The following is a 24,535-nucleotide window of genomic DNA, read 5'->3' on the forward strand; positions in this document are numbered from 1 at the left end:
AAGTATGCTGATGACGTGGCAATTGCGGTAAGGGAAAAGTTTCCCAGCACTTATAAAGATATACTTCAGGAAGCTCCTTGTCTCCTTGGGAGGAGGGACTATTCCATTTACAGAAAGCGCAAAATACCTGGGTGTTTGGCTGGACACGAAATTGAACTTCAAATCCAACATTTTCGAAAGGGCAAGGAAGGCAATTCTTGCTCTATACACCTGCAACAGAACTATTGGCAACAATTGGGGATTTAGACCGAGTGTCATGCATTGGGTGTATACTGCAGTTGTCAGACCTATAATGCTATATGGTGTTGTTGTTGCGTTCGTAGTCACATTCTCATTTGGAGGTGGCGATTTTCTTCAAACTACTGTAGGTCAGCAAGCTCGTTCCAGTCCAAAGGACCAATTGCCGTATGTACAGAGTGGCCTTTGGTTAATTTAAGGCGCTAATAACTCGTCATATTGTGCATCACAGGAACTCAGTATTTGTGTAAGACCCGGTGCCGCCCGGCCTCTCACTTCGAATCTCCGCTCGATATCGTGGATTGTCCACGACTGCTGTTGCAGCTACTCCGTATGGAGCATTCCACTATCCGGAACCCAGGGACGCACCCTGTAGCTCGCAGCTAAGCTTCTTGTTGCAGCAATGAACACCACACAAATTGGACCCTAATGATCCAGCCTGCGTGGTGCTCACAGCTATCCCATGCCGGCAATACTATATTGTGTGGTGGTCTGGTGGACGGTGCTTCAAAAGTCCACCTACTGTTCAATACTCAACCGAGTGCAAAGGATGACTTGTTTGTGCAGCCGCACTGTGGCACCTTCTAATGCACTGAATTTAATGCTACACCTTATGCCTCTAGACATTGTGGTTAGATAAATTGCTGCGACCATGGTTGTGAAGCTTAGGGAGCTTTCTCTTTGGTCATGCAACAGCTAAGGAAACTGTATTATGACCAATGTTCCAGGCAGTGTGGATTACACATTGTTGCTGCAACTTCAGCCGCTTTTTGAAAAAAAGTACTGTACCACTATTCTCATAGAACCCATTGGAACAACAATATCCCTGGTAATAGAAGTTACATAGATGATTCCAAACTAGGCGACCACGTGGGCCCTGGGGTGTACTCTGAAGAACAAGGACGGGTTATATTGAGAAGATCATATCGAATACTGCAGTATGAAGCTAGCGGAGATCCTTATAATTAAAGAAGTGGTGAAATGGCTACGATTGGGAAAATATCTTCTTAAACTGACAGGCAGCAATCAAATCCTTGACAAACATTTTGATGAATTGAAAAACCGCCCTCGAGTGTCGCAGATCTCTCAATGAGATGAGTAGACAGTTAAATATTTACCTGTTCTGGTTGCCAGGCCACAGAGTTATACCAGGGAATTGTTGAGGAATCGAAGAGGTCTACCGCTTTGCTGTCATTGGCTAGAACAGACGTCTCAGTCATAGTGTCAGTCATTACAGGTCACATTCTGATCGGAAAACATGCTGAGAGACTGTAGAGACTGTAGAATGTTAGCAACTTCAAGGCGTCTTTTTTCTCCTGTCCCTGTGGTCTCACAATGGACGAAAACGATTATGTGAGTCTGATGGCAGACTGCCACTTGAACCTATCCTAACCTAACCTAAACTATTTTCTCAGAAAATTTTGAAAAACCATCTGTTCTAGATTTTTTCACAGTGTACGATTCATAGTTTATTCCCTTCTTAATGGCACAATTGCATTAACTTTCCACAACTGCAACATATTGTTGCTACTATTGCTGCTACTGCTGCTGTAGGTAGTGGCCGACATTCTTATGTTGCTGCAACTTCACTGCATAGTTTTCCTTCCTCTTTCGATGCCACAATCGTAAAGCCGAAAGTAAACAAGGCAAGAATCGCCATCGGTGCAGTGCAGCATTAGGAAGGCAGAAAGAGAGAGCGTAAGAGTGAGAGAGAGAGAGAGAAAGAGAGAAAAATACCGTGATAACGAAGCATACGAGTACATGACTGAATGATTGCAAGCAGCAATTGAATAAACGAGCAAAGAATGAAGGCAGCCGTGTGTGTCAACATGTAGTACGCCCCAATCCCAATCCATTGAGCTGCACTTGCATAGATTTCCCCCCGCTGCCATCTGTTGTGTCTGCAGCTTTTCAATGTCCAGCTCCGTGCAGTGTCAGATCGTACTTTCCTCGCCATGTTCAAACGGGAGCGAACCTTTGCTGCAACCAGGTACTGATCCGAATTTATATTCGCTCCACGGATCGATGGTACATCTAACACGCTGGATGAATGCCTTCCATCTATCACAACGTGATCAATTTGGTTCCTCGTGTTTTGATCGGTTGACAGCCATGTGGCTTTGTGAATATTTTTATGTTAAAATCTGGTGATGCTAACTACCATGTTTTTTGCTGCGTCGAAATCTATCAGCCATCCCAGCCTATCCCATTACTGGACGTTATCTCGTGGAGGCTAAACTTTCCGACTGTTGGACCAAAAATGTCTTCCTTCTCTATCTTTGTATTAAAATCTGCCAGAACGATTTTAATATCATTGGCGGGGCAGTCATATTCTCTCTCTAGGCGCTCGTAGAAAATATTCTTGGTCTGCTCGTCCTTGTCTTTCGTCGGGACATGGGCACAAATAAGGCTGATGTTAAAGAATTTGGCTTTTATGCGGATTGTGGCTAACCTCTCATCCACCGGAGTAAAGCTTGAGACAAGGCGTTTAAGTCTCCGACTACAGCCAAATTCATGCCTCGTGTTATGGCAGCTATAGTATAGTTCGTCACCGTTTGGTGTTGTAGTGCTGCCATTCCCAGTCCATCGCACTTCCCGTAAGACGGTAATATCTGCCTTGTACTTATCTAATACATCCGCCAGCGTGTATACTGCACCTTCTCTATAGAGAGTGCGGACATTCCAGGTGCAGATCCGCAAATCATGGTCCTTGTTTCGTTTGCGTGGGTCGCCAATGTTGGGGGGTCCGTTTTTTACTATTCCTTTGTTTCTCATAGTCTGTGTTCGAATCCTCACGAGACCATCAGAAAAAAATGTTCAGCGGTGGTTTTCCCCTCCTAATGCTGGCTACATTTGGGAGGTACTATGTCATGTAAAACTTCTCCCAAAGAGGTGTCGCACTGCGGCACTCCGTTCGGACTCGGCTATTAAAAGGAGGCCACATATCATTGAGCTTAAACTTGAATCGGCACTGCACTCATTGATATGTGAGCAGTTTGCTCCTGTTCCTTAGTGGAATGTTCATGGTGAACATTTTTTTTTTGTTTCTCATAGTAGTTCTCATAGTTTTCCGGGGGCGGGTTACTGGTGGGTTAGTGGCGAGCCGCTTGCTCCTATATACGACGGTCGCCTCCAGCCGCTTCTAACCTGGGAACAGACGTTGACCATTGGCGCCAACAACTCGCCTTGTCATCTCGAGTATCATTGGTACTCAGTATTTAATTAAGAGCCAGTGCCACCTAGAGAGCTTCAGATTTTCAACTATTTTTCACCATTCTGTGTCTTCTCCTCGGAATTGCGGAGAAGTGACACAAAAGGTGATCGACCGCCTTCAACACTTCCTCGTCATCGTGCACCCTGCAGAAGTCCGAACCGTGACTGCGCACTATGTTACATTGGAGAGGACATTGATGCCATTCGGCTATATTGAACCATAGACTGCATCCTAGCACCCAGGGAAGTGCATAGCAGCCAGAAGCTCGAGCGATGATGGAATCGAGACTCTCTCCAGATTCCATCATCTCTTAAAGTGCTCTCCAGGGTTTTCGGATCCTTAGAGAGCAAACTGCAGAACATGGGGAACTCATTTACTTCCTCCATCTCGCAAAAGCAGACCCATGAGGGTTTAGGGACTCCCTGCAAAGGCCCCAGTTTGAGTGCATCTTGGTTTTTCCATCCTTATATAGTCTCCTCGTAGTCTGTGTGTTCGGTCTACCTTCAAGGGGTGAATAGATATGATAATGCACATATTTTTAAGAAAATCAATAAATCGATTCTGTAGTACGATAACTTTCTATAGAAAATAGTATTCGTGGTCCACCAGGTTTTAGACATTTTACTCTATAATTGAAAGAAATTTCTAGAATTTGTCCCACTGCTCCTCTTTTGCATTAAAATTGACTTGAAACATAAAAACCAAAAATAGCTTGATTTTATAATACCACTTACAGCAACATTTTCAATGGAAGTAAGCTGACTATGAAATCCAATAGCAGTTGTTCTCGACACATGCGAGTAAAGTGAGTGAAAATATATTGATTTGAAATAGAAAATTGCGGACAAAAAACTCCGCATTTGAAAAATTCATGATTTATCAAAATGGAAAGTTTAAAGTATTTAGAATGACAGTAACCAGAAGAAAAAATTAAACGAAATTGCTTTAAATAAAGCAGGATTTAAAGGATAAATGAAACATGTTTTTAGTAGTGAAAAGTGATTTCAGTGCATAAAAAAACGCACTCTTAAACTGCAATTTGCAGTGCATAAAGTATTCAATGCAAAATATTGTTTAGCGATACCATTGCAGTCTTGTTTATGTAAATTTTCAATCATGGCTAACAAAGGAAATGACTCTCTCTCTCTCTGCCCCCAAACTATCTGCACCCTATTGAAAAGTATCCAGTTCAGTTGCCAACATCACTGCAACTCTATTGTTTCTAAAGCTGCAATCTAATGTTACATCCTGCAGAGATAAAATGGGGCAGGAATACCAGGATATTACTCACGCGTGTGGCCAACAGTCAGTTCACCATTGTTAAATTAAAATAAATCTATTGTTATTACATTGTGCGGTTTGACATTTCATTATGGTGCAGAGTGTTCCGTACTGGCGGTTAAAAGTTCAACCAAAAGGTGCAAGCAATGCTGATGTTCTTGTTTTCATGTTATTTCGACAATACGCTTTTGAAAGAGTGTATGTATAGAAGTCAATGGGCTAAATCGACAAACTATGTCCACAATAAGTCGAAACAAGTTTGGTGTAAAGGACATTTACTTTCGCCCTTAACTTAAACAGGGACTGCATGCAAAATTAGACATATAAGGGAAATCTGTTGGGTATTATGACCACATTTAAACATGTGGGTACCATACTTGGCATAAATACAGGAGCTAATCATGTAAATCCCTACTTAAAATTTTATAGAAGTCAGATGTTTAATAGATGCAAATCTACAGGGAAGCTGACATGAAGTGTTACCAATTCAATAACTAAAACAAGTAAAAAGGCGTTAAGTTCGGCCGGGCCGAACTTTGGATACCCACCACCTCGGGTATATATGTAAACCACCTTTCATCAAAATCCGGTTAAAAATGCTTACCTTATGCCCCATAGCAGCTATAACGAAATATGTTCCGATTTGGACCAAATACTAACAAGTCATCGTTCAGTTGTGTATAACAAAATATTGGTCTTTTAAGTAGCTATATCTAAAAATAAACCGATTTGAACCATATACGACACGGATGTCGAAAAGCCTAACGACAAGGATGTTGAAAAGCCTAAATTTCAGTGAAATCGGATTATGAATAAGCCTTTTATGGGGCCAAGACTTTAAATCGTTATATCAGTCTACATAGCAGCTATATCCAAATCTGGACCTATTTGTGGCAAGTTTTAGAAAAATGTCGAAGAGCCTAACACAACTCACTGTCTCAAATCGGACAATAAATGCGCATTTTATGGGCCCAAAACCTTAAATCAAGTGATCGGTCTATATGGCAGCTATATCCAAATCTGGACTGATCTGAGCCAAATTGAAGAAGAATGTTGAAGGGTCTAACACAACTCACTGTCTCAATTTTCGGCGACAGCGGACAATAAATGCGCTTTTTATGGGCCCAAAATCCTAAATCAAGAGATCGGTCTATATGGCTGCTATATGTAAATCTTGATCGATCTAGGCCAAATTACAGAAGTATGTCGAGGGGCATCATTTAACTCACTGCCCCAAATTTCAGCGACTTCGGACAATAAATGAGCCCAAAACCTAAAATCGAGAGATCGGTCTATATGGCAGCTATATTAAACCCGGACCGATCTGGGCCAAATTGAAGAAAGATGTCAAAGGGCTTAACACAACGCACTGTCCCAAATTTCGGCGACATCGGACAATTAATGCCCTTTTTATGGAAGGAAGGATTTTCTCTTGACTCCCAATATTACTAGCGAATATCATGGAAATCGGTTCAGAGTTAGATATAGATCCCATATATATGTTCGTCCGATTTTGAGAAATATTGCAGTAAAGTGATCTAATTTGTCAACCGATTCTCTCGAAATTAAGCAGGAAGGATTTTGTTATGACTCTCGACTTTAACGGTGAATTTCATAGAAATCGGCCCAGATTTAGATATAGCTGTCATATATGTATATCGCCTGATTTTTACTCCTAGAGCCACTACAAGCGTATCTCGCCAAAATTTTGAACAACTCTTTCCTCGACAGTCATTACAATGTCTGAGAAGTTTGTCGAAATCGGTTCAAAATTAGATATAGCGCTCATATATATATATATATATATATATATATATATATATAAATCATTGAATTTTATTACCAAAATCAGTGTTCGGTTCGAAATGTGTTCAAATTTTGACAAATTTTGTTCAGCGATGAGGCTCATTTCTGGTTGAATGGCTACGTAAATAACACACATTTCGAACCGAACACTGATTTTGGTAATAAAATTCAATGATTTGCAAGCGTTGCTCGTTAGTAAGTCTATTCATGATGAAATGTCAAAGCATACTGAGCATCTTTCTCTTTGACACCATGTCTGAAATCCCACGTGATCTGTCAAATACTAATGCATGAAAATCCTAACCTCAAAAAAATCCCCCTTTATATATATATATATATATATATATATATATATATATATATATATATATATATATATATATATATATATATATATATATATATATATATATATATATATATATATATATATATATATATATATATATATATATATATATATATATATATATATATATATATATATATATATATATATATATATATATATATATATATATATATATATATATATATATATATATATATATATATATATATTATATATATATATATATATATATATATATATATATATATATATATATATATATATATATATATATATATATATATATATATATATATATATATATATATATATATATATATATATATATATATATATATATATATATATATATATATATATATATATATATATATATATATATATATATATATATATATATATATATATATATAAAGGGGGATTTTTTTGAGGTTAGGATTTTCATGCATTAGTATTTGACAGATCACGTGGGATTTCAGACATGGTGTCAAAGAGAAAGATGCTCAGTATGCTTTGACATTTCATCATGAATAGACTTACTAACGAGCAACGCTTGCAAATCATTGAATTTTATTACCAAAATCAGTGTTCGGTTCGAAATGTGTGTTATTTACGTAGCCATTCAACCAGAAATGAGCCTCATCGCTGAACAAAATTTGTCAAAATTTGAACACATTTCGAACCGAACACTGATTTTGGTAATAAAATTCAATGATTTATATATATATATATATATATATATATATATATATATATATATATATATATATATATATTATATATATATATATATATATATATATATATATATATATATATATATGTATATATGTATATATATATATATATATATATATATGTCATATTCTCGGTAATTTGCAGCAATTTTGTCATTTGTCAACCGTAGTTAGTACAGTTTGAACATATTTGCTCGAAATTTGATATCGATTATTTAATAAGCCATCTGAAAACATCCGCCCAGGTCCATAAAAATTTTGAAGCCCTCACATCTAAAGATTTCTGATGACAAAATGCCACCAGTGGTGTGTCTGCGCCTCTTTACTCCTTTACACTTATTTTATGAAACCCAAAACGTATCCATCTAAGTTTTCGCATACAGCTTATTCGGTCCCTATGAGCCTGGTATACTAGGCATTGGTCTTTACATTTTTAAAAATTCCTTGCGATGTTAATGCAAACCGCAAACGTGTACGCCTGAGCATTGCAAGTTGTCTCGGCTCTATACACATCCTGAAACAGGATGGTGTCCACCGATTTTCTTGACATAGGTATACTGTTTACACCTAGGCAATCCGCCATTTTCCGTCGGAATGCCGGATATATTCCCACCTTCAACCTCATGGTTCAAGTGGGTGGACGAAAGTGGTATAGGTGTAGATCCATCTAAGTCGTTATTCTTTTCAACAGGAGATTCAAGTTACCTACGGTGTCACAACAGATCAAGGATTGATGTCAACGTGCAGGTTGTGTGCCCTGAGTGCAACCTATTCACCTTCGCAGTCAGATTCCTCTGGACATCTCACCTTAATTGTAAAGTTCCTGCATCTTGATATTCAACAGAAGCAGGCCGACGAAAGATAGAACGCAATGCACTGCTTCAACAAAAGCCGGTTGTACGTACCGCATTGACCCGATGAAGTCCTTCATCGGCAAGGGCTGCCGCCTCAGTGTACAACACACTGCTACAACAACAACAAAAGCTATATCATTGGTATAAAATGTACGTATACTTCTATACGGATGGATCCAAACTAGACGATCATATGGGCTTTGGGGTATACTATGAAAATCTAGGACTGGTTATCGATAAGGTTATCCGACCACTGTATTGTGTATCAAGCGGAGATCAATGCAAATGCAAATTTGCCCATGAACATTCCGTTAAGGAACAGTTCCAAACTTCTCACAAATCAATGAGTGCGGTCCGATTAAATTTTAAGCACATTGATAAGGGATCTCCTTTTTATAGTCGAGTCCGAACGGCGTGCCGCAGAGCCACACCTCTTTGGGAAGAAGTTTTCACATGGCAAAGTGCCTCACAAATGTCGACAGCATTAGAGATATACCAGCGAATTGTAGAACGGACAAGATTGCAGTACTAGAAATTACCTTAAACATTTCATGGAAGTGTTAGCAGTGAGTTTGCCTCTGGCGACATGTAAGCTAAATCTTTAGTATAAGAGCAAAGAATGGCGGATGGTCACAAATTGCGGGTTGTGAACACTCCATAATAAGGTGGCCCAATTTGGACTTGTTTTGCTGTCAAGACAGTTAAGACTGTCTGATGAGAAAATATGCAAGTAATCCCTTTTGCAGAAGCTAGAAGGACGTCGAGGAGGAAACTTCAGAACATCTGCGGTGTGTGTTCCACACTGGTTTTGCTGTTGTAGGTAAGAACAGAGATCTCAGTCATTGTGTCTGTCAAGACAGTTAACTGTCTGATGGGAAAATATGCTGATAGACTGAAGGTTGCAAGTAAGCTAGAAGGACGTCGAGAAGGAAACTTCAGAATATCTGCGGTGTGTCTGTGTTCCTTACTGTATTGCAGAACGAGTTACATTTTATGTTCTAACTTCCTTGAGGGTTTCTCTGAATACAGACAGCCACTTAAACCTAACCTTATCACGTTATTCCAACATTCTGGTGTCTATGACTATATTTGTAAGCAGTATTTTATACGATTTAAGTTAAATGAGATAATTTTATGTTCTTCTCGCCCCTATAAACCCTCTTTATAACATTCATAAATTTAATTGCAATTCCCTCAAGGAACATTCAACCGTAAAACTAGAAGTATATCTCGTCTAATAATCTTTGCATTTATGGCTCAAAATGTTATCAGTCAATTGATATGCGAAAGTGAAGTTTGTGAAATCAGCATCGTATGCATGTGTATCTATGCATATTTCCTTATATCATAATCACTGATAAGCAGCAGTTTCAATAGAACAATAGTTTGGATGTAATTCATACTTGTGCAACCATCAACCAGCACCCCATCATACATTTGATAAGATAAGCTAAAATGGAACACATTTGTCGTCACATTTACGCCATTATTTACGATGGTATCATCCTAGCAGCGGCATTCCATCATCATCATTCATGGTCAAAACGAAATGATAAACATTTATAACAGCTCACAGCAAATACCTATACACAAACGAGGAGAAACTCTTGACAAAATGACTGAAGTATGAAGAGAATTTGAACAACGGTTAAAGAAATAACGATTCCAACAATCTGACAATAGTAAAACGAAATATTTAAATGGGGAAATATTGCAAAAAAATGTTGTAGAGAGCATAAATGTGTCTTCAATTCGAAGTTTTGGTCTAATCATCCAACAATCTATGAGATTGGGCAACCATTAGGTCTTTTCAAACCGGCTCAAATCGTGAAATCAGAAGACCAACTTTTATGATATCTATCTTATACCCAGCAAAAACTTGGTAAGTACCTGTCATTATATTTGGCATGTAAAATAATGGATAACTCATTATCCTTATATTTACTACCCGCTAAAGTATAACGAGTTATCAACAGGAATACCATCTGTGTTACAGGTAGTACAAATGTCATTACCTACAATATTCGATGAAGCTCAAGAATAAGCACTTATTTGTAACAATAGAAAAAAATCCTTATTATAACCTTTGTATTGGTTAAAAATGCCATTAAGAAACTGCGGGCAAAATTATCTCATACCCACGAGTGCTGTCCCTTACAAGGTTAAGCTCAATGATAAGGGACCTCCATTTTATTGGCGAGTCCGAGTGACTTGCCGCAAAGCCACAAGACTAAGTAGCACTAGGAGAGAAATACTGTGTCGTTATTTATATAAACAAGTAAGAGCGTGCTAAGTTCGGCCGGGCCGAATCTTATATACCCTCCACCATAGACGCATCTGGCGAGTTCTTTGCGCAGTATCTGTTTTTAGGCAAACAAAGAATAATGAATACGGACGGAGGAGGTGCTATAACAAGTTATAGACCGATTCGGGGCTCAAGAAGCAAAATCGAGAGATCGGTTTATATGGGTGCTATAGATCAATTCTGACCATATTGCACACGTATGTTGAAGGCCCTGGGAATCAGACGAGAATTGTGCCCTCTAGAGGCTCAAGAAGTCAAGAACCAAGATCGTATATGGCAGCTATATCAAAACATGGACCGATTTGGCCTATTTACATTCCCAACCGACCTACACTTATAGGAAGAATTTGTGCAAAATTTCCTTCAAAATTTAGCGTGCTTTCGACAGACGGACGGACGGACATGGCTAGTTCGACTGAAAATGTCACGACGATCAATAATATATATACTTTATGGGGTCTTAGACGCATATTTCGAGGAGTTACAAACAGAATGACGAAATAAGTATACCCCCATCCTATGGTGGAGGATATAAATATATTTTTGATGTTTTCTACCTCCCCACAAATCCGTTGATTGTTCCGCGTGTTATGGCTGTAATTTTAAAGCAATAAAAATATTAAAAATCATTTAGATGGGCCGAGATTCGAACTCGGGAACTTTTGTATTGTAAATCTTCTGATGCGAACGCAGTGCCACAAAACTACTTATTTCACTTCCATGTGTTAGAATTGAAAGGAGAAAATAGTGTCTTATTCAAACAATAGGTATGTGCATGAATGCGTAGAGCGTCTGCTTTGAAAACGGAAGGATCTTGGTTCAACTCTCGGGTGCGATGAGGGTAAAGTTTTAATTTCATTTATAATTTGAATTATTCATATACAATAAAATTTGTCTTCTTTAAAGAAACTAAGCATTGAGAATGTGGTGGTGGGGAAAGGCGCGAACATATTTGAGTCTAAGTAATTATTTTTTAGCAACGTTCAACTAAGATAATATGTCATTATTTTTTGACAACTTGTATGCATGGGCATAAGAGCTTATTTTTGAACTATTGGTATGCTTGTGCGGAAGGACTTTCCTCCATGTAAAAGTAGTTAGAAACGATGCCCAAAAATAAGTAGTTATTAGTTTTTGAATGAGCTTACCTTTCTGGTTATTTGATAATGAGAGTTTTTGCTGGGCATATTTAAAAATGAATTTATATTTGTTTGTGGGTTTGTAAATTCATTTGTTCCGTATAGACTCTAAAACGGCTGAACTGATTTTGTTGAAATTTTTCAAAATTGTGGGGAGTGGTCTGGAAGGAACAATAGGCTATATATTTTTCCCCTTACCTCAAATATACGACCCAAAAATAAAAGTGAACCGATCGAGGCAATATGGGACTCAAATGAAAGGTATTCAGCAGTAGAATACGAATTTCATATTAGAAATTGGATCCAAATAACTAGGGCGCCGCCCCGACCCCAAAAACCTCTAAAATAGATTTATTGGACGATAATGACTATATGGGACTCGAATGAAGGATATTAGGGAGTAGATTACGAATATGGTCAGGAAGGAGGTATAGGCTATATAATTTATTGATATTGGAAGGGGGCGGACCCTCCCCTGTTACCCCAAAAGCCCCACCCAAAATCAAAAGTTGACCGTTAGGAACAATAGGGGTATCAAATAAAAGATATTGAAGAGTAACGAATATGGTATAAACATTTGGATTCAAGTATCCAAGAGGTCGCCCAAATCCAAAAATTACTCCAAATAAAACATGTTGGACAAACAAATCAATATAAGACTCAAATGTAAGGTATTCGGGAGTTGACTACGAATATGACATAAAAAATGAGGTCCAAGTAATTGATGGTCGCCCCGATAAGCCCCCAAATTGGAATGGAATATTACTCGATCATAGCTTGATGAAACTCAAATGAAAGCAATTGAGGGCAGATTACGAATATGATATTAATCGTTTTGGACACAACTAGGTGGTGCTCTACCTCAAAAAATCGATTCCAATGGGGAATCAAGTGATACATTTTTTTGATTAGAGTGCGTCATTGAAATTTGGGCTCAAGTGGCAGATGGGGTGTGGCATACAACCCTCCTATAGACGCCCTCCACCAAACAGCTGCATACACCAATTAATTTGAGGTTAAATTACAGGTATAAGGTTGTGGACTGCTAATCTGATATCTGCATTCTGCTCATATCATATCTAACGGACCACCTCACCCCAATACAGTCGATCACTCATAATGAGCTAACAGGATATTGTGTGATTTAATTAATGTGTGGGGACACAAATAAATGAAGGTTGCCATAGCCACAAAAATAGCAGGAGTTGCAAACCTTAACGGTAAGGTTGCAACCATATTAAGCTCATCGATAGACAAGACCAAAGACGTGATGCTGGGCAATATTTTTTTTTTGTTTGACATGGTTTAATAGTAAAAACTATCGTCACCGCACCAAATATAAAGACAGGCAAATTAGCTCTTTACCACAGAAAATCGTTTAAAATTTGATTAGATTTAAAAAAAGACTAAAGGATGACTATTCGATAAATAGTCATATAGTCAATTATAGACAACCACCACATTCGGATCCGCCCCAAGCGAGTAGCACTAACATTTAAATTAGCCCATCTACTGCCTGTATTCAATTGGATTTAGTTGATTCAATTGAAAAAAGTCAGTAGATGGCGCCAACATGAACTGAGAGAGGGCAGAGTGGTCAAAATTATCTTTGTTATGACAACCTATCGATTTTTTGAATAAAGAAAAATGAAGTATAGGAATTTCGTTGCGTTTGTTTGCGGTATTATTTTTTAAATTTTCCACCCAAGACGGGGTTTAAATGCCAATCTTTGCCATAGAAAAATAGATATACATACAAAAAATGTCTATAGAAAAAAGAATATTGGCATGGGGCTGATTAATATATGCACCCTCCTTTCAACCTAGTCGAAAGATTATGGAACCTACTTTAATATTATTTTTTTATTTACCACAATATTTTTCTATTATCAAACTGTCGAAGGCTAATAAGTTACAGAATACAATGAAATGTGAAATTCGCCTTCGACTACGATCGCTGTCGATTTTCGCCTTCGACATCAGGAATAAGGGCGAATAAATTAAGGCCGATGAGGATAGAACAAAACAGCAATAAAAGGTCTTTGGTAGGATGGTACACTTTTAACTCTCAAATTGGGATAGACACAGGAGGCCCTACGTATCTTACAAAATGTGTTATCCCAGGTGCTAGCTTTGAAATATGATTTTGATTGTAGATAACCAATACAAAAAAAAAATCAGCAAATTTTGACCATGAACATTTCACTAAGGAACAGGGGCATACTTCTCACATATCACTGAGTGCAGTTCGCTTCAAGTTTAAGCTTAATGATAAGGGACCTCCTTCTTATAGCCGAGTCCGAACGGCCTACGACACCTCTTTGGAGAGAAGTTTTACATGGCATAGTACCTCACAAATGTTGCCAGCCTTAGGAGGGGAAAACCACCGTTGAAAATTTTTTCTGATGGTCTCGCCTGGATTCGAACCCAGGCGTTCAGCGTCATAGGCGGACATGCTAACCTCTGCGCTACGGTGAATTTTCCCTTAACGACATATATATACCGAATATAGCAATATGTAGCTCCAATGCGGATTTTGGGAGTAGAGTATGAATCTGATTTCCACTTTCGGGGCAAAGGGTTTCGCTACTCCAAACCACCACCACAAAGGTATTTAGGACTTAAGTATGAATTTGATATATGGGGGTCCACCTTACCCCCAAATACCATACATATTTACCCCCATACCGCACATATTTACCTACCATAGCAATATAAGGCTCAAATGAAAGGTATTTGGGAGTAGATCACCAACATGATATCCACATTTGAGCTGAAATATATGAAAGGCCGCACGAGCACCACCAACAGGACTTATTTCCTAACCGTAAGCGAGTGAAAGAAGGCGCAGCTGAGCGGGCCCTGTCCAGCTAGTATATATCTAAATATAAACTGTGCAATAAAACACCTCCGCCCCACACTAGATACTCCTTAAAGATTATGACAATAAGGGGCTCAAATCTGATATCTGTTTTATGGCCAAGTATTTCAGGAACGCCTCGCCTAAACTTCCCCTAAGCCACACATATATACCGACTATAGCAATATGTAGGTCTAATGTGGATTTTGGGAGCAGAGTATGAATCTGATTTCCACTTTCGGGGCAAACGGTTTGGCTACTCCAATCTACCACCAAAATTAAGAGACAGAAGTAGATCTTACGTCCAAACTTTATGGGCGGACCCTCCCCTTGTCGAGATGGATGGGGCGATTTAAGCGAAATTTAGTTTGTTTAAATTAACTCCGAAACAGAAATTTGGTATCCTTATTTAGGGTGGGATATCTAGAGAGGGGGCGCCATCTCCAAAGCACACCAAATGGAAATATAAACCAATAATGACAATATTAGGCTCAACTGAAAGGTGCTTAGGATTTAAGTACGAATTTCATATATTGGGTCCACCTCAACCCCAAACCGGACATATTTACCGACCATAGCAATATTAGACTCAAATGAAAGGTATTTGGGAGTAGAACACCAATATGATATCCACATGGTGAAATACCTGAAAGGCCGTACCAGTACCCCCAAACAGGACTTTTTTCCTGATCGTGCCAGTATAGGGCTCAGGTAAAATTAGTCAGCGGAGCGGGCCCTATCCAGCTAGTATATATCTAAACATAAACTGTGTAAAGTTTTAAGTGTATAATTTTATTCGTACGAACGCTATTGGGATTTTGACAGACGGGCGAACGGAATACATAGTAGCGGACAAGGAAACGCGGATACCAATTTAAGGACTCTGTATGCGAACCTTAAGCGGCGTAAAATATGTAAATGACGAATTTGTATTAACATGAAATATGTTAAGCGTAAATATAGACCATTTTAATTCCCATACAAATTAAATACAATTTCAAATTTGTAAAGCAGTATTTTAAATTTAAAGTCCTTATAGTAACCTATTAAATAATTTCAACCTTAAAGACTACAATTAAATATTTTTTACACAATATGCCTATTTATATTTAAAACAAAAAATGCAATAATAATTGTGAATCCTAGTCAATGTGTAACTCTTTTAAGAAATCACAACATTTATTTGCAATGGTCCATGAAATTTTCTTAAAATCTTTTTTTCCCCCAAGATATATTTTGTTTTTGTCATAATCTTAATGCATAAAATTTACTCCATTCACATTCTTTTCACAAAAGTGTCTTTCAAGCATCTCCCAACGGAGACAAAGTTACCAGAAAGCACATAGCAAAGTAGAGCATAGAATGACAATAAAGGGTACTTACGCTTCACAATAGGGCATTTTGTTGAAACCTTTGTACGTTTTCATATTCAATGCCATGGCACATTCTGTGCATTTGAAACATGTTTTATGCCAAGTCTGAAATGAGGTAAAAGAAGAGAAAAAATACGAATCAGAACAAGACAAAACAATTTAAAAGAAAACATAAATGAAAGTGCTTAAAGAGTTCTTATCCTATTCAAGATGCAATCAAGGAAGACTCTGTCATAAGGTAACAAAGCAAAAGAGATAGGTAAGAAAGAATATTTTTAAGCTTTTAATAAATTTTAATTTTAATAACTTAATATTTTGAGTATTTCTTCATGTAATCGCTGCGTGTTCAACGCATTGAATTTTTTATGGTCCTCCAATATGCCCTAGGATCTTAACCATGTACACTGAAAAAATGTTTGTCATAATTTTCAAGATTCAAGCCAAAGATAAGCAAACTTAATTCAAGGATGATAAATTTTCCAAGTTTTTAAGGACACATTTCCTTTGGTGAAAGATATTTTCCTTTATATTAAGGATTTTTTATTTTAAACCAGCTGAACCGGGCCCGCTCCCCTGTGCCTGCTTTTACTTTATATGGAACAAAATTATCCTTTGAATATTTATTTTCGACAATTGAAGAGCTTTTAGTGAAATACAATGCTACGAAAATAGTATTGGGTTGCCCAAAAAGTAATTGCGGATTTTTTAAAAGAATGTAAAAGCACTTTTAATAAAACTTAGAATGAAATTTAATCAAATATACTTTTTTTACACTTTTTTTCTAAAGCAAGCTAAAAGTAACAGCTGATAACTGACAGAAGAAAGAATGCAATTACAGAGTCACAAGCTGTGAAAAAATTTGTCAACGCCGACTATATGAAAAATCCGCAATTACTTTTTGGGCAACCCAATATATGTATATCGCTTGACTAACAGTATAACAATATAATCTAAATCCCATATAATCTTTATTGGTCTATGAATACGCTTGGAGGGTTTGCGGTCACTAATGTTTGGGTGTATACTCCATTCTTAAGTCTTTATTTCAACCCGATATTGTCATGAAGTCCGATTAAGGGGTGTTTTCGGGGGCCCTAAAAAAATATCAGCATTGTGCTCTTCTCTCAAATAACATTTATCTAAAGCCCATATTGCTATTGGTTTCATGGGATGAGGCGTCCTCAAACAGTATTTGTACTCTTTGGGGGGTCTTTTAGGAAAGGGGCCTTGCCCCAAATACATGGTCCCAGATTTAGATATCAGATTCGTATTCTACTCCCAAATTCATTTATTCGAGCCCCATATTGCGATGGTCAGTAAATAATTGCTGTTTGTTGGGTGTTTTGGGGAAGGGCTGGACCCCCAGAAAATTGGTCCCGGAAGTGGATATCAATTTCGTACTCTTCTCCCCAATAACTTTTATTTGAGCCCCATTTTGACGTGGTCCCTCAAACACTTAGCCCTGAAAATATATCAGCATTGTGCTCTTCTCTCAAATATCGTTTAATTGAACCCCATATTGCCCTTGGCTTCAAAATTGGGTATCAAATTCGTTTTCTAATCTCGAACACCTTTCATTTAAACCACTAATTGCAAAAGTCAGCAAATATGTCCGGTTTGGGTTATGGGGCCAAAAAACTATCAATGTCGAGATCCAATCTCTTTAAGGCCCAAATTGTCATGGTGATCAAATATGTCCTATTTGGGGGTTTTTATGGTTGGTCCCGAATGGTTGGTTGGTCTCCAAAATTCCTTTCATTTGAGCCCCATATTTCCATAGTCGGCAAACATGACCGGTTTGAGGGGTATTTTGGGGGATGGGGCGGCCGTTCAGTGACTTGGCCCTCAAAATATTTATCAAATTCGTGTTCTACTCCAAACTACCTCTTATTACAGCCCCATACTTGAATGGTCAGCAAATAAGTCCTACAATTCGTGATTTACTCCCAAAGACGTTTCATTTGAGCCCCATATTGCTATGGTCGTAAATTTGTCCTCTTTGGGTGATGTTTTTGGGAGGGGCGGGCATCCAACAGACCCCACATTTGGATATCAGATAGATCGATTCAGACCATATTAAATACGTCATGGGAGACAACGTAGTACAATCGAATAAAAATTGCGCCCTCTAGAGGCTTAAGAAGTCAAGATACCAGATCGGTTTATATGGCAGCTATATCGGATCAGGGTCCGCTTTGAAACATACCTAGCACAGTTGTTGGAAGTTATAACAAAACATGACATGCTGAATTTCAGCCAAATCGGATAAGAATTGCGCCCTCTAGTGGCTCAAGAAGTCAAGATCCATGATCGGTTTATATGCAGCTATGCCAGGTTTTGGACCGATTTGAACCATACTAAGCACCGTTGTTGAGAGTCATAACAAACCACTTCATGCAAAATTTCAGCTAAATCGGATGAGAATTGCGACCTGTAGTCAAGATCCCAGATCGGTTATTATGGCAGCTATATCAAAACTTGGACCCATTTGGTCCATTAACAATCCCAACCGACCTTCACTAATAAGAAGTATTTGTGCAAAAATTTCAAGCGCCTAGCTTACTCTTTCCAAAGTTGACGTGCTTTCGACAGTCGGACGGACGGACATGGCTAGATCGACTTAAAATGACATGGCGATCAAGAATAAATATATACTTTAATTGGTCTCAAAGGGTCTTGGTAGGGGTATACAAATGCAATGTTTAATATGAAGGCGTAAAAGTGGTCGCGTATGCTGATGACGTGGCAATTGCGGTTAGGGAAAGTTTCCCAGCACTTATAAAGATATAAAGGGTGATTTTTTTGAGGTTAGGATTTTCATGCATTAGTATTTGACAGATCACGTGGGATTTCAGACATGGTGTCAAAGAGAAAGATGCTCAGTATGCTTTGACATTTCATCATGAATAGACTTACTAACGAGCAACGCTTGCAAATCATTGAATTTTATTACCAAAATCAGTGTTCGGTTCGAAATGTGTTCATTCACCGTAACGTTGCGTCCAACAGCATCTTTGAAAAAATACGGTCCAATGATTCCACTAGCGTACAAACCACACCAAACAGTGCATTTTTCGGGATGCATGGGCAGTTCTTGAACGGCTTCTGGTTGCTCTTCACTCCAAATGCGGCAATTTTGCTTATTTACGTAGCCATTCAACCAGAAATGAGCCTCATCGCTGAACAAAATTTGTCAAAATTTGAACACATTTCGAACCGAATACTGATTTTGGTAATAAAATTCAATGATTTGCAAGCGTTGCTCGTTAGTAAGTCTATTCATGATGAAATGTCAAAGCATACTGAGCATCTTTCTCTTTGACACCATGTCTGAAATCCCACGTGATCTGTCAAATACTAATGCATGAAAAGCCTAACCTCAAAAAAATCACCCTTTACTTCAGGAAGCTCTACGTACAACAGCGAAGTGGGCTACCGAAAGCCTAGGTCTAGGTATGAATCCATGCAAGACAGAAGTAGTTCTTTTCAGCAGGAGATATAAGTTGCCTACAGTGGAACATGTCTGCTTGGGAGGAGAGTATGTTCCATTTACAGAAAGCGCAAAATACCTAGGTGTTTTGCCCGGACAGTAAATTGAACTTCAAATCCAACATTTTGGATAGGGCAAGAAAGGCAACTCTTGCTCTATACACCTGCAACAGAACCATTAGCAACAGTTGGGGATTTAGACCGCGTGTCATGCATTGGGTATATACTGCAGTTGTCAGACCTATAATGCTATATGGTGTTTTGGTCTGGTGGACGGCACTTTAAAAATTCACCTACCGCTCAATACTTAACCGGATGCAAAGGATGGCTTGTTTGTGCATCACAGCCGCACTGAGGACTTTTAAGCTCTATCTAATGCCTCTGGACATTGTGGCTAGACAAATTGCAGGGACCACTGCCGTGAGGTTAAGGGAGCTTTCTCATTGGTCATGTGGCTGCTCCGGGCATTGTGTTATGCTTGATACAATATCCGATGTTCCAGGCAATGTGGATAACACTCTACCTGAGCCGCTTTTTGATAAAAAAAAAGTACAGTACCACTATTCCTGATAGAACCGATTGTACTACGATATCCCTGGTAACAAACTTCTATACGGATGGTTCCAAACTAAAGCTTACCCGATAACTGCAGTGTGTATCAAGCGGAGATCCTTTCAATTAAGAAAGTGGTGGAATGGCTAAAATATAATATCATAACGACAATTGGCATAAATATCTAACCACCCTCGACTGTCGCAGATCTCTCAACGAGATAGCTGAACAGTTCAAAATTCACCAGTTCTGGGTGCCGGGCCACAGAGATATCCCAGTGAATTATAAAGCGGACGAGCTTGCGAGACTAGGAACTATCCTATACTGGAATCTGTGGGTATGCCTCTAGCGACATGTAAGCTAAGTTTTCAGGACCAGGACCAGGCCCGAAGGACAACGAATGATAGAAGGTCACAAAGAGGGGACTGTGAGCATTCCAAAACTATGTAGCCTAATTTAGACTAGAAGAGCTCTACCGGTTTGCTGTCATTGGCTAGAACAGATGTCGCAGTCATTGTGTCCATCATGACAGGTCACTGCCTAATCGGAAAACATGCTGACAGACTGAAGGTTGCCAGCAACGACTTTTGCAGAAGCTGTTAGGACATCGAAGAGAAGGACACTATAGAACACCTTCTGTGTGTGTGTCCCGCACTAGCAGTCAGAAGGAGTTCGACTTTAGGTTCTCATTTCTTTGAGAACCTGTCTGCTTTAGCGGATGTGAACATTTGCAAGCTATTGGGATTTTTAAAGCGATCTGGATGGTTCAACGGTAGGAACTTGAAGACATCTTCCTTCTTCTGTCATACCGCTTTGCTGTCATTGGCTAGAACAGACGTCTTAGTCATTGTGTCCGTCAGGACAGGGCACTGTCTAATCGGAAAACATGCTGACAGACTGAAGGTTGCCAGCAATGACTTTTTTAGAAGCTGTGAGGACATCGAAGAAGAAGAGACTATAGAACACCTTCTGCGTGTGTCAGAAGGAGTTCCACTTTAGGTTCTCATTACTTTGAGAACTTTTCTGATTTATCGGATATGAACATTCGCAAGCTGTTGCGATTTTTAAAGCGATCTGGATGGTTCAACGTTAGAAACTAGAAGGCATTTTTCTTCTTCTATTCCTGTGGTATCACAATGGACGAAAACGTCTAAGTGAGTCTGATGGCAGACTGCCACTTAAATCTAACCCAACCTGACTTTGACCTAAAATCGCACCTGCTGCCAAAAGTAGTAGGCTTATTGCCACAATTTTTTTTATATAGAACCCATTAAATGCAACAAGACGGCCAAATTTTTCCAGCAATCTCACTCCTATGAATTCTGAGCAAACATTTTGTTTGATTTGTTAGGATATAAAAAATTGCCAACATTCGACAAGGTAATTTTCCCCTAAAACATGACCTGACATAGGACGGGAAACACGAGCTAGAACAACTCTATTTTTGGGTATTTTTTTACCCATTCGTCGTTAATGGGTTAAACTTTTAAGATATTTAAAATACCCTTGATTGGCAGGACATTGAGCTTTTTTTCAGTGTTAAAGTTATTGACGCTTAGATAAATGCGTAGCCTGTATATAACTTGACATACAGTTGACATTGTGAAATATCCCATCATTATCACTACCTGGTAAATTTTTGTGGTTTTTGCCCTAGGTGTGATATAAGTACATACTTTGACATTCCACAATTCCCCCTAACAAAAGCTGAATATTAACAACAACGCAATAAATGAAAATATTAAGAAAATAAAGATGAAATGACAGAAAAAAAACATCACATAAATATATTAAATTACCAGTTAAAGGGGGAATAGAGAAACATCAATGTCGATTATTATGTCTGGTCGACTAACTGACAGTTGCTGACAGCCAACCAACGACCACCTAGGGTAACTAAAGAAACAAGTCAATTTTCATTGACGAGTACCGAGAACAGTCGATGACATTTTTTATCCTTTTTTTCATCCCTACCTAATAGCCATTTAACTTAAGCCTGTCTAAAATAGGATTTTCTTCTAAACCCCTCTTTGGAAATATGAAACCTTCATTTACTTTTTTAAAGTGGAGTATTCCCTTCTCTCATAGAAAATCTGTGTTTGTTTTTCTCGCACAAAATGAAACATTTTGAGGTGTTGATTTACAGCTGTAGCTAATTACGTAATTGCTTCGCATGATGAAACTCTATGTTGTTGTGTATTTGCGGCTTTAACGTTATCTCTTGGATCCAGAGAACGAATGGTAGTGGTTTCTATTTTAATTTTTCATGGCAACATGATTTTCTATTCCAAACATTTTGAAAGAGTTTCCAAAACTTTAATCCAAGCTAATATAAACAACATGTAGCCAAATGTGTGGACAAGCAGCAGATGAAGAGGTTTGAAATAGTATGGTTGCCATATGATGCGTGCATTGGTAGCTGACATTTATGCACAAAGGAGTGGTAGTAGGAAGATCAAGTTCTGGTGGCACTCATGCGGTAAATGCGGCTTTACACTGATGGACAAAAGTTTGAGGCAAAGGAAACTAATATTGTGTTTGCTACAGGGTGCAACAGAGAAACTAACTTCCTTGAAACAAGTAAAAGCGAGCTAAATTCGACGGGGCCGAATATTATATATCCTCCACCATTGATCGCATATGTCAAGTTCTTTGGCCGATATCTCTTTATAGACAAAGAATGGACACTGGATTAGAATTGCTATGCTATTTCAGCTATACCAAGTTACGCACCGATTGGGGTCATACTTGGTTTGGCCGTTGGAGGCCAAAGTGGAATTCATAGTGCGATCAAACATAGTTTCAAACAAATCGTATAAGAATTGCGCCCTATAATGACTGAAGAAATATAATTGGAAGATCTCTTTATGTAGGAGCTATATCAGGTTATGGAAGGAGTCAGCTCATATTAAACACGTATGTTAAAGGTCATACAAGAAGTCGTTGTGCAAAATTTCAGCAACATCGGATAAGAATTGCTCCCTTTAGAGGGTCAAGAAGTATTATCGGGAGATTGGTTTATATTGGAGCAAAACACTTCATGCAAAATTGCATCTAAATCGGATAATAATCGCGCCCTCTACACCCAGAGAAAAGTTGCTAACGAACGTGCTCATTTCAGTACCACATGGTATTGATAGTAAAGCAACACCGTATGCTACAAAAACAAGTAAAAAGGCACTAAGTTCGGCCGGGCAGAATTTTAGATATCCTCCACCTAGGGTACATATATGTAAACCACCTCGTCGTAATCAGGTGAAAAATGCATAATTTATTACCATAGCAGCCATATTTAAATATGGACCGATTTGGAGCGAACTCGGCAAGGACATTGAGTGGTAAATACAAGTCATTGTTCAATTTTGTAGAACAAAATATTGGTCTTTTTGGTAGCTATATCCAAATATAGACCGATCTGAGCCATATAGGACACGGATGTCGAAAAGCCTAACATAAGTCACTGTCCCAAATTTCGGCGAAATCGGACAATAAATGCGCCTTTTATGGGCACAAGATCTCAATTCGAGAGATCGGTTTATATGGCAGCTATATCCAAATCTGGACCGATCTGAGACAAATTGGAGAAATATGTCGAAGAGCCAAAATATTGGTCTTTTTGGTAGCTAAATCCAAATATAGGCCGATCTGAGCCATATAGAACACGGATGTCGAAAAGACTAACATAAGTCACTGTCCCAAATTTCGGCGAAATCGGACAATAAATGCGCCTTTTATGGGCCCTAAACCTTAAATCGAGAGATCGGTCTATATGACAGCTGTATCCAAATCTGGACCGATATGGGCTAAATTAAAGAAGGATGTCGAAGGGCCTAACACATCTCACTGTCCCAAATTTTGGCAAAGTCGGATAACAAAAACGCCTTTTATGGGCCCAAGATCGGTCAATATGGCAGCTATATCCAAATGTCGACCGATCTGGGCCAAATTATAGAGGGATGTCGAAGGCCCTAATGCAACCCACTGCCCCATTTCAGAAAAATCAGATAATAAATGTGGCTTTTATGGGCCTACGGCACTAAATCGGCGGATCGGTCTTTATTGGGGCTATATCGAATATAGTCGAATATAGCCCATCTTCGAACTTAACCTGCTTATGGACAAAAAAATATTTCAACAGACAGATGGTCAGACGGACAGACGGACGGACATGGCTTGATCGTCTTAGATTTTTACGACGATCAAGAATATATATATACTTTATAGGATCAGAAATGGATATTTCGATGTGTTGCAAACGGAATGACAAAAAGAATATACCCCCATCCTTCGGACGTGGGTATAACAAAACCGGATGGTATGGATGAAACATAAAATT

The 24,535-nt window shown here is 38.5% G+C and overlaps 1 protein-coding gene across 13 annotated transcripts in view; it reads right to left on the reverse strand.

Annotated features, from left to right (window-relative positions):
• Positions 1–24,535, reverse strand: part of LOC106087000 (LIM and SH3 domain protein Lasp) — a 423,009-nt gene that overhangs the window by 113,811 nt on the left and 284,663 nt on the right. For all 13 annotated transcript variants that reach the window (XM_059370394.1, XM_059370376.1, XM_059370385.1 and 10 more), the window contains one exon: positions 16,169–16,263. In XM_059370394.1, coding sequence (XP_059226377.1) covers positions 16,169–16,224 — 56 coding nt within the window. In that variant the 5' untranslated portion in view covers positions 16,225–16,263. The remainder of the gene's footprint in view (positions 1–16,168; positions 16,264–24,535) is intronic.

The sequence above is a fragment of the Stomoxys calcitrans genome, chromosome 1 (assembly GCF_963082655.1).
Source record: "Stomoxys calcitrans chromosome 1, idStoCalc2.1, whole genome shotgun sequence".
In the NCBI taxonomy this organism is placed as follows: domain Eukaryota; kingdom Metazoa; phylum Arthropoda; class Insecta; order Diptera; family Muscidae; genus Stomoxys; species Stomoxys calcitrans.